General features: G+C 37.6%; 1 protein-coding gene across 3 annotated transcripts in view; it reads left to right on the top strand.

Moving 5' to 3' along the window:
- FAM83B (family with sequence similarity 83 member B) overlaps positions 1-11,687 on the top strand; it is an 83,235-nt gene extending 71,548 nt beyond the window's left edge. For all 3 annotated transcript variants that reach the window (XM_082730143.1, XM_082730142.1, XM_082730144.1), the window contains exon 5: positions 5,340-11,687. In XM_082730143.1, the coding sequence (XP_082586269.1) occupies positions 5,340-7,641 (2,302 nt within the window). In that variant the 3' untranslated portion in view covers positions 7,642-11,687. The remainder of the gene's footprint in view (positions 1-5,339) is intronic.
- Positions 11,688-12,000: the final 313 nt, after the last annotated feature.

Raw genomic sequence — 12,000 nt, forward strand, 5'->3', positions numbered from 1 at the left:
TAGCCTAAATCAAAATGCCACCTTCTTTAACTTAAAATTCTTTGCCGTAAAATGTCTCCATAACTCCATAAAGGTATTATTTACTTATATGTCAGAGAGAGAGAGAGAGAGAGAAAGCGCAGCAGCAGGGAGAGCAGCAGGCAGAGGGAGAAGCAGGCTCCCCGAGGAGCAGAGAGCCCGATGTGGGACTCGATCCCAGGACCTTGGGAGTCATAGCCTGAGCCGAAGGCAGATGCTTACCTGACTGAGCCACACAGGTATCCCAAAATGTCTTCATATTCTAAACTCCAAGCATTTCCAGAGAGGCCTGACGTCTAGTCATACATTGTGTGACTATTCACTCATCGTGGTGACAGTTTTATCAGAACGCAATAGATGCTTTGTCCTATCATGATACTAACAGTGATGAGATAAAACAAATACACTTTTTATCAATGTGTACAAATCAGATTGTTAATTGGATGTCCTCTTTGAAACTGTATAAAGTCTAGAACATATTATTTAGTAAAATATTGTCCACAAATTTGACTGGGAGAGAATTTTATAAACTTTGTCTTTTTTTTTTTTTAAATCTCATGGTCTCTATAAAAGCCACTTTCAAAAGACATGTTTCACTGAAGTTGTTGGCTTCCAGGTACCATCTTTGATCAGACTTGAAGACTGTCGTATTTAGAGACCCATGATACGACTGGTGTACTGTCACTACTTTCTCTGTGGATTTCACTCTCGATACCTCCAACCAGAAAGTCAGAGTTTCCCTTTTGTGCTTGCTTTCCCACATTTTCCCAATGTCATGAATATGACAGTGTGTCTGGAGGGAGGGGGAGTAGTAAGTTAATTTTATTTTTTATCCAGGAAAATATTTACATTTTTAAAAAATTATTTATTTATTTATTTATTTATTTGACAGACAGATCACAAGTAGGCAGAGAGGCAGGCAGAGAGAGGGTGGGGGGAGCAGGCTGCCCGCTGAGCGGAGACCCCAATGCAGGGCTCTATCCCAGGACCCTGGGATCATGACCTGAGGAGAAGGCAGAAGCTTTAACCCACTGAGCCACCCAGGTGCCCCTGCACATTTTTAAAAATAGCAAATATTACCAAGAGATAAGAATACAGGGGCACCTGGGTGTCTCACTCGGTTAAGCTTCTGACTCTTGATCTCAGCTCAGGTCTTGATCTTGGGGTTGTAAATTCAAGCACTGCAGTGGAGCTGCATGAGTTCAAGCCCTGCCTTGCATAGAGCCTACTAGAAAAGGAGGGAGGGAGGATAGGCATGCAATACAGGCCAGTTTTTGTTCTCCATCTGGATCCACTCCTGGATCCTGATCTCCAGATGCAGTATTTACTTCTTTCAGCTGGTTCTTCTGATGGTTATTACATTCTCTTATGTAATATGATTATACTGTGAATGCTCAGTATATCACTTTTAGATATTATCGCTTCATTCTATAGTATAGTAATTGAAGGGTTACATTTGCTATTCACCCAAATCCACTTGACCTCCTGGTTGCGACTCACCCAGTACAGTTTTATCACAGTTGTTTCTTAAGTAAGAACTCTCCATTTACATTTCTTAAATTGTGTCAGAATTGGTCATTGATGAGCCTTGGAGTCATTTGTGATATGCTTCATTTCTTATAACAAAGTTAATAATGACCATTTGGTTTTGGGTTTTATTTGCTGGGTTTTTTTTTTTTTCCTGTTTATGACTATTTTTTTTTTTCCAGTTGATTCTACAGATTTTTTAGCACATGAACAACTTTTCCAAATGCTAAATTACTACCAACAATCTGTCATGTCCCATCTGGCTTAACAGGTCTTTAACCCAGAGTGCTGTTGGGGTCCTGTGATATCCCATATTCCCGGGTAGTTTGAGCCACAATTTCTTAAACCCCATGCTAATCCCATCTTTACATCTTTTTTTTGTTTCCAAATAATTGTTTTTCTCTCATGTTTGCTCAAGAACAATTTCCATCAGGATGGAACTTTTTTAAAGTCCAATTTGGGGCACCTGGGTGGCTCAGTGGGTTAAAACCTCTGCCTTCGGCTCAGGTCATGATCCCAGAGTCCTGGGATCAAGTCCTGCATTGGGCTGTCTGCTCAGCAGGGAGCCTGCTTCCTCCTCTCTCTCTGCCTGCTTCTCTGACTACTTGTGATCTCTGTCTGTCAAATAAATAAATAAAATCTTTAAAAAACTAAAGTCCCGAAATTTGTAATTTTAAGTGATTGATGGATTAACTGGGGATGGTACTGTAAGCCAAATCCTTTTTCCTCCAAATTTGAAAGATGCTGCCTGGGCATCAAAGTTACTGTTGAGAAGTCTCAAACAATTGTTATTCCCATCCTTCTTACGTAACTTTTTTTTTTTTTGGAAACGTCCAAGGTTTCTCTTCTATCCCCTGCTGTTCTCAAATTTATTGTGTTTCTAGGTCTAGGTTTTTTTAAATTTATTGTTCTAGGCAATCCAAAATTCTGGATAGGAATCCAGAATTCCTATCTTCCAATTCTGGGACATTTTCTTACTTATTCTTTGATCATTTCTTCTCCTTGGTTGTCTCTATTCTCTCTCTCTTTCTCTCTCTGGAATTCTTATTAACTAGATTTCTGCTCCCATTGTATTTTTCCCCTTCTGATTTTCTGTCTTGGGTGGGTACTGCCTGAGGAATTTTCTTGGTTGTTTATTCTAACGTATCACAACTCTCTTTTAAAATTTTGCTATCAAATAGTTTTAGTATCTCCTGCTTGGATCATTTTCAAAGCATCCTGTTTGTGTTTTTATAGATGCATCATTTTCTCTTTTTCTTCGAGGATATTAATTGTAGTTTTTTGTAGCTCTGCTTTTATATATATTCTTATCCATGCAGTTTCTGTTTCCTCCAGGTGACTGTTTCCTGCTTGTTTTGGTCTCTGTTTGGCATCTAAACTTTTAAGCTTTATAAACCATCTTCCAAACATTCTTCAAATGTCTGCTGTTCTTTTGTTGTGTATTGATGTTAAAGAATGAGGGACTCTAAGCTTATTGGAAATTGGTAATGTTTATCAACAGCAGAGTTTACATGAGAGCGGTTGGCTGGAATCTTGACAGTTTTATTGTAAGATGCCTGGATGTCAGTAAACTAGCTCTTTCATTTGAGGCTGTTCAGTGTTTCCAGAGAATAATCTCTACACTGAATATATACAGGGGAATGTTTTCCTTTTAGCTGAAGTGATACCACAATATCATTTTTTGATTTACCAAAGTAGGGAAACTTCTCCAGTTGCAAGCATATTCACCAGTACCATTATCTTCTCAGTTTCCTGAGCTCAACACCTGGAGGCTATTTTTATTTCATAACCTATACATGTCCTTTATGACCTGCCGGTATTCTGGTTCTCTCTTCTTGTTACTGGCTCAATATTTTTAGTCTTTATTCCAATTTCCACTCTGATTTAGGCTCTTATCACCTAACTTCAGTTATTTCACTCATCACAGTAAATTCAGTCCCTCATCTTTCAAATCTGTATTATAAATACCTACTGGAAAAAAAAATCATTCCTCAAACATCTTTTTATGATAATTTATCCGAGTTTGGGGGAGAAAATCTTATACAGTCAAACTTTCTTTTGCTTTTAAGATTTTGCTTTGCTTTTAAGATTTTCCCCACCCATTCATCAGTCTGTTATATAACTGTCTTTACTTCAGGTAAATGTAATTTGTTTTCTGTGTTCAACCAAAACATGGCCATTCTTTCCTTCTTATTCCCCTATGTCTCTCCTCCCACACAAACTGTTCCATACTTTCTATGTTTGAACTTCTGGGTTGTCTAATCTCTGTCAAAATATAGCTCAACTTCCACTTGTCTCTGGAGATTTCCTCATATGTCATAGCTGACTATTCATTCCTCTACTTGCTCCTTCTCACAGATTTTTTATTTGTATCTTCAGTGGGGTTGAAAATTCCTGTAGTGATTCACTTTGTATCATTTATTTTAAGTCAGCCTGGTGGCCCCCACATGGTCTGTACAAAAAGAGCACCTACTGAGTTATTCTTCTCATACATGCATCCAGTAAGCATACTAGATAAAATTCAGTATATCAGGTAGGCAGTGTTGTTTGTGTATTTTAAATATATTCTGGGGGCGCCTGGGTGGCTCAGTGGGTTAAGCCGCTGCCTTCAGCTCAGGTCATGATCTCAGGGTCCTGGGATCGAGCCCCGCATCGGCCTCTCTGCTTGGCAGGGAGCCTGCTTTCCTCTCTCTCTCTCTCTGCCTGCCTCTCCATCTACTTGTGATTTCTCTCTGTCAAATAAATAAATAAATAAATAAATAAATAAATAAATATATTCTGTATATTCTTTTAGTATTCATATGCCTTTGTTACTATATCCCCTCTATAAAAACAAGCTCCTCTGTCTCCTTTTTCCTTTATTAACCCCTATCATGTTATGTAACAGTATCTAATATATAGCATATTATCAATTCCTTTTTCTGCTCAGTAACTCTGTATGTTACATTATCTAAACTTTTACAAATCAGATTTAAAATTTATATGACATTTCAACTGTCACCTCTAAACTGCAGAATCCCACATAGTACTATAAAGTAGTTACAAACCTTAATTTCCTAGAAATTGTATTTTATATTAAAAGATCTTAAGTGTCATTTTGACTGGCATGGCTTTTGAGGCTAAATTTACCAGTTCTCTGTCCACTGCGTGCATAAAGTAAGTAGTTAAGTGTCTTTTATAGACTGAGACTGCAGCCCACAAATCCTCTCTCTGTGCACAAGCCCTGGCATTCCAAAGTATGCTTCCTGAGTAAGCCCCAGAGATAAAATGTATGTATTAGCAAAAACCTATCTTGTATTATAACATGCTAGAACTCTAAAGAATGTCGGCTTATGCTAACATTTTGGAAACTGAGGCCCACACTCATGTGTGTAGATAGCTCAGTAAAAGCCAGATCTCTCAACTTTTCCACTGATATTGGCCTGTTTGCCTTCTGCCAAGATACTTTATATGAAATATAACATTTCTACACCATAAAATCTTAGTAGGCAGGATGCAAAATGCACAGCAGGCTTTTCTTTGGACTTCTAGAAAGTAATTTAAGAAGTTAGGGGTGGATTCAAAGCCAGGACTTGAGTTGCTTTGTTATTTAAGATACGAATATGGTAGTAAGGGAGATAAGGCAGGTATTGCAATCATTTAATGACTGAAGATGTTCTAAATTATGGTAGGCAGGGGAAATGAACGTAAATTCTCTTGTCAATGTTAAACAGCACATTTTTTCTTAGTAGAGTTATATATTGTCATTAATCTAACAGAAAAATTTAAATTTCCCAATTTTGATTCTTTTTCAGCTACATGTGGTCATTTGAAAAAGCTCACCTCAGCATGGTTCAGATAATCACAGGACAACTTGTTGAGTCCTTTGATGAAGAATTTCGAACTCTCTATGCCAGATCCTGTGTCCCCAGTTCATTCGCTCAAGAAGAATCAGCCAGGGTGAAGCACGGCAAAACACTCTGGGAGAATGGCACCTATCAGCGTTCACTTTCTTCATTAGCTTCTGTTTCCAGCCAAAGAAACCTTTTTGGCAGACAAGACAAGATTCATAAACTAGAATCCAGTTACTTCAAAAACAGAGGGATATATACTCTAAATGAACATGACAAATATAGCATAAGAAATCATGGATACAAGCCTCATTTTATTCCAAACTTTAATGGTCCAAATACAGTCCGTCAGTATCAATCCAGTCAGATAAATGAAAATTGGAAGAGGCATAGTTATGCTGGAGAACAGCCAGAAACAGCACCATACCTGCTTCTTAACAGGGCTCTGAATCGAAACATTAATCCGCCAGGTAACTGGAAAAAGCCTTCAGATAGTCTCAGTGTGGCTTCCTCAGCGCGAGGAGGCTACGTGAGCCGCCAAAACACACCTGCCCAGAGTTTTGCTGATCGGCTCGCCCAGAGAAAAACAACAAATCTTGCAGAGAGGAACTCAAATGTACGGAGGTCTTTTAACGGGACAGATAATCATATTCGCTTTTTGCAACAACGAATGCCAACCCTTGAACATACCACAAAGTCCTTCTTGCGTAACTGGAGAATTGAATCCTACTTAAATGATCACTCAGAAGCTGCACCTGATTCAAACGGGTCAGCTCTAGGTGACCGGTTTGAGGGCTATGATAGTTCTGAAAATGTGAAAGCCAGTGCCCATTATACTCATTCTCGGCTTCGTTCCTCTTTTGTGTTTAAACCAACATTACCTGAACAGCAGGAGGTGAACAGTTGCACCACTGGCTCCTCAAATTCAACTGTCATTGGTTCCCAGGGAAGTGACACACCTAAGGAGGTCCCGGATACCCCCACAAGCGAACAGCACGGGACAGACAAACCCGTGCCAGAATCAAGCCCCAAGCTCCCACTGCAGTCAGAGGCACCACAAATGCACACTTTGCAGGTTCCCGAAAACCACTCCCCAGTCTTAAATCAAGCTACAAATGGCCACACGGAGGCCAACAACTATTTATATACATCCTTGTGTGTAAATAAGCAGACAGAAAATCTAAAGAATCAACAAAATGAAAATGTGCTCAAACGGCGCAGTTTCCCATTCTTCGACCACTCAAAGGCCAACTTAGATCATGGACATAGTAAGCATTATGTATATAGCACGCTTACCAGGAATCGAGTTAGACAACCAGAAAAACCCAAAGAAGATTTGCTGAAAAGTTCTAAAAGCATGCACAATGTGACCCAGAGCACAGAAGAGGACAGGGAGGTCATTAAGAGACAGCCTCCCAGCGGCCCCACTACCAAATCAATTTCCGTCGCTGCTTTGCTTGATATGAATAAAGATGAACCTAGCAAAGAACTCACTTCAAAGAAGGAAGTTAAGGGCTCTCCGAGTTTTTTGAAAAAGGGATCTCAGAAGTTAAGGTCATTACTTAGTCTTACCCCAGAAAAGAAAGAAAATCTCTCCAAAAATAAAGCACCTGCCTTCTACAGAATGTGTAGTAGTTCTGACACTTTAGTTTCTGAGGCTGAAGAGAATCAGAAACCAAAAAAATCAGAACCAAAATTTGATTCATCTCCTAGAAGAAAGCGTTCTTCCTCATCAAACTCTCAAGGCAGTGTTCACAAGAGTAAGGAAGATGTAACCGTTAGCTCATCTCAGGGGATAAGTTCTCCATCAGATGAAGGTAGCAAACTCATACCTGCTCCAGGTCCAGTTGAAAACAAGTTCTTGGAAAGAGCAGGAGATGCCTCTGCCCCGAGATTTAACACTGAACAGATCCAATATCGAGATTCAAAGGAAATTACTACAGCTCTTGCTCCTGAAAGAAAACCAGCTGCTTCTCCAAGGCCAAAGCCCAATGAGCTTCTAAGATCTCATTCCACCGACAGGCGCGTTTACAGTCGCTTTGAGCCATTTTATAAGATTGAAAGCTCTATTCAGCCAGTAAGCCACGTACCAAATACTGGTGTGCACCGCCCAGAAATAAAATCCACAACCGTAGGCAAGAGTTACGGCAGGTCCAGCCCAATGCTTAATTATAACGCTGGTGTGTATCACTCATACCAGCCGAATGAAAATAAGTTCCGAGGATTTATGCAGAAGTTTGGAAACTTTATACACAAAAATAAATGAAATACTGTAATTTCAAATAGTTTTTAAAACACAAATGACAACAGCTATAAACATTTGTCCAAAGAACTTTGTGGACAGTTTTTGTAATGTGCCCATAGATTTCTGTAGGGAGAGAGTTTGGGGTATGATGTGTTTGTTTACCAGTATACTAATATATGGTAAAGTTCTTCTGTGTGATAGAGTTAGTTGTGCTTAATTACAGTGTAGATGTAATGTCTCTATACACACAACTTTTAAATGGTAATGGTAAATAGAATGTAATTAAATTGTTTTCTGCAGACCGAAGATCTTAAGTCTCAAATAGAAGCTTTCGTAGAGAGAGATGGTGTATGGATTTGAAGCATTTGGTCCAAAGTCTTCCCTTTTAAGAAAGGATCCTAATACTATCAGTTTATAATATATCCTTATGGGTTTTCTTATCTCCAAATTATGAGAAGAATAGGACAAAGCCTTTTTGGGTTTTAATTACCTTTAAACTCTACAGGACAGCTTGCTGCTGTATTTTCTTAATTTCCCTGTGGAGCACATACAATTTAAACTCTGTAGCTCAGCATATCTTTCATTTTGACTGAGGTCTTTGCAAAATATCAACCTCATGTGGTACATGGTAGGAACTTCTTTTCCTCATTTTGTGAAAAACATCCAGCTTGTGCTGCTTTCCACTCTGGACCAGATGAGCCCACGCTGCTCTCACCAGTCAGATGCTGAACTTTTATAGTCATTCCTTCCTTCAAACTTAGAGCAAGTAGCAGATAGTTGGGAAACCTGAATTGTATCTCTCCTCTAAGAGAAAAAACCATTGAGAAATGTATACTTGTGCATAAATTTTATCTTAGATCGGTATGACAGCACTTAGGTGTTTTGCTTGCAAAAGTCCTTGCTCTTTTTTTACGCTGTGCCAAATAATAGTGGGATAGTGGGAGCGCATATTGTTTTCATGAAAGTACCGTGATAGACATAAGAAGTGGCATCTGGCCTAATTCTTTCATGACCCGAGAACCCGGTTGAAAGTTTTAAATCTTCCCCTATCTTAACTGGATCATCATCAATCATTTAGATCATATGAAACCATTTGCCTTTCTTAGAATACTGAAATTAAAGCCCCACATCCATTAAAGAGACTTTAACTTGACTTCACTTCATCTACAAAGGACAGAATTCAAGAAACAACGTATCATTTGAGACGTGTGAGATATTTCTGTAACACTTTAAATATATCAACACCTTTTAAGTTGTAATATGGGGCAGTATATTGTTTTAAAAATTCAAGATTCAGTCAAATAATATGTCATTAAAACAAGGGGCATCGAAGTATCACTCATTAAGGTAGCTTTCTGCAGTATTTAAAAACCACAAAGAGAACATGACAAGAGAAAACATGACAGTAGGGAAAAAGAAAACCTAACATTTAGTGAGCACTTTTTTGGACCAGGCCTTGAGCTAGAACCTATAGTTCCCACAACAATTATTTTGGGGCCACTCTTGTTCTCATTATTTGTAGATGATGTCTGAGGTGATAAATGAGACTTTGAGACTCAGAGAAGTAATGCTCCATGTCAGATAACTAATAAGTCACAGTACTAAAAGTGCCTGTGACATTCTCTCATATCCTGTTATCTCCCAAATGTGTTCAATATCTGTCTCGCCCAAAATGTTGAGAATTAAATGAGAGAATGTTTATATTTTCTGTCTCAATGGAAAAGCAGCCAAGAAAACTTTAGTTGAATTCCACCCGACAATGGGACACATAGGGCTCAAAATAATGAAATTGACATTAATTTCTGATTGTAACTTAGCAAGCCAGTTTTAATTGGCAGGCCACCATTTTGAGCTTGGGCTAGTTGACCTGTGACAATGAAAAGGGAAAGGGAACTACAAGTTGAACTTGTGTCTGTGCTAGGCAAAGTAGTCCTTTAGGAAGCTAGGCAGGGAATGGAACTCAATGTTAAATATATTATCTTGTGAAGTATTCACAATAGCGCTGTGAGGTAAATACTTCCTTTTTGCAAATGAGAAAATTAATCCTTCGTGAAGTTACATAACTTTCCAAGAGTCACATGGCTCTGTATGGGTCGAACTGGGTTTGAACACAGAATTGGGTTTGATGATAGTATTTTTAATACTATACCACACCATACATTGCCAACTTCTACTCCATTATGATTGAGGCAACTTTTCTGAATGGTGTCTCTCTCTCTTTTGCTCTGTGTCTATACATTGCAGGAATATATCGGAAATACTGCAGTAACATAACCCATTTAGAGCAATTTGTAAACACAAATCCAGAATATAAACTCAGTTTAACATTATTCATAAAAGTAGGTTTCATGACTCCCATTATAACCTAGAGAACTCCCAACTACTGCAACAGGGATTTTATTGTTTTGGAAAGCTGCATGTAATGGATTGGAAAATTTGCAGACTTTCTAATAAGGTAATAGCATACAAATAAAACTGAGAGAGAAAAGTTTATTTTTCATAGGCATAGTAGCCACTTGATCTACAAAAGTTTTGCAATTAAAAGTAACTGTTGAAAGGTGCATTTGCTTATAATCTGATACAGATTTCAGTTGCAGTGAAACAATCTAATCGTTAGTGGGTTCGTTTTTAGAGTTCTGGAAATTGTATACTCTTGTATGTAAGTATCAAATTATTAAAAAGCATTAGAATTGGAGTCGAGTGAATGAAAAAGATTTTTCATTTTGCTCTTGGAAAAATTCACTTTTTTAATTTTGGACCATCGTCCTTTACCCACTTAGCAAAGACAGAACGCACAATTACCCAAACCATACTGACTTTAATAGTACCCATTTGTTGTTAGATGGGACATTTTTCAGGCCTATGGGGAAAATGGGCTAATTGTCGTTAGGCAGCTCTGAAATTGGAAGTCCAAAAATGTAGGGCAAGATAACTTTGAAACTGAAATTACATAGACTAGTTTTAATCCTTTTTAATTACAAGCAAAAGCCTATTGCCTTTTTGTGCAGCAACCACCTCCATTTCTGGAAACAGATAGCTTGTAAATAGTTCCTGAATTCCTCCTCTCCCTCGTGGCATTGCGAAATGCAAGAGGCTTTGTTTCATCGCCCTGTGACCTGTAGCTTCCGCTTTTGTACAGATTTATTCTCCTCTGCCGTTTGTCTTTTTTTTTTCTTTTTATTTATTTATTTTTCCCTCCAGAAACATCTGTATGTCAGAATCTATGTGTAGTAACTTTCCAAAGTTTCTGTGGCTGAGAAATTCCTCAGGGTGAAGGCTGAGCAAACACATAATACTTCAAATAATTTGCTCAGAGTTTAAGTTCTCAACAGACACTTCCAAACTTCATGTATGTAACCCTATCAAGCAAAATACTTTCTTTTTTCCCCGTATTAATATTGGTGGGAAGATAATGGTACGTAGAGGTACTTTCATAGTAAAGTTTGGTAAGGTGGTTTTACTCTCTACATAGTACATTAGTTTGTAAGCAGAAACTCAAGAAAACAACTGTTGATTCAAAGCAGTTCTGGGCAGAGACCTTCAGAATAGTTTAAGTGCCTGTATCCTGAACACGCTAGTGTCTATCTATAATGATTGGGATTAGCCATAATTCTAACGTGGCATATTGAGTAATGGGTCTATGTTGGCAGTCTACTTTTAGGGAAGCAAATATCTTGTTTAATTAAGATGACATCTAGTGGGATCCAGTAAGCAAGGAAGAAGTTGAACTCTGGCTACATTCAACTTTAATTTTACTCAAGATTATCCAGTTATTCACCTATTATTCCAAAGATATTTGTCATGAAAGACAAATATGACTCAATGTGACTACAGCTGAGGAATATAAAGTAGAATCATTGTTTCATGTTAACCATGTGTGGTATTGCTTTAAAAACGTTTATTTTAATACTTGGTTTGGTTCTAGAATATTTAAAATGAAAAGGATGAAATTATAAACCAAAGAGTCCATTTTTATATACATAAATGTTATCAAAGAAATATTCTTCCTAAGTAGCTTGTTTTTAGAACTAATAAATGGATATTAAATAATTTTGTACAAACATCAATATATTGTAAGTTGTTTTTTATCTTCATATCTAACATTTCTCCACTTAAACACTTGCTTTTACTTAGTGTTATATCATTTATATTTGTGCACATTTTTAAATATTTATGAATTTGAAATTTCTTAAACACTTCATTTTATTTTGGGTTAGCAGTTATATTTCATTCAAAAATTTATCCATATCTGATACCCAGTGACAATACTCTTCCTTTAAACAACTCTCTTTATTTCTAACTCTCTTTAGTTATTTATCACTAACTCTTATTTCTATTGCTACTATAATATAGTTATTTTAAATAACTTGAGACTTTGAA

This window comes from Mustela nivalis (genome assembly GCF_964662115.1).
Source record: "Mustela nivalis genome assembly, chromosome: 5".
NCBI classification, from domain to species: Eukaryota; Metazoa; Chordata; class Mammalia; order Carnivora; family Mustelidae; genus Mustela; species Mustela nivalis.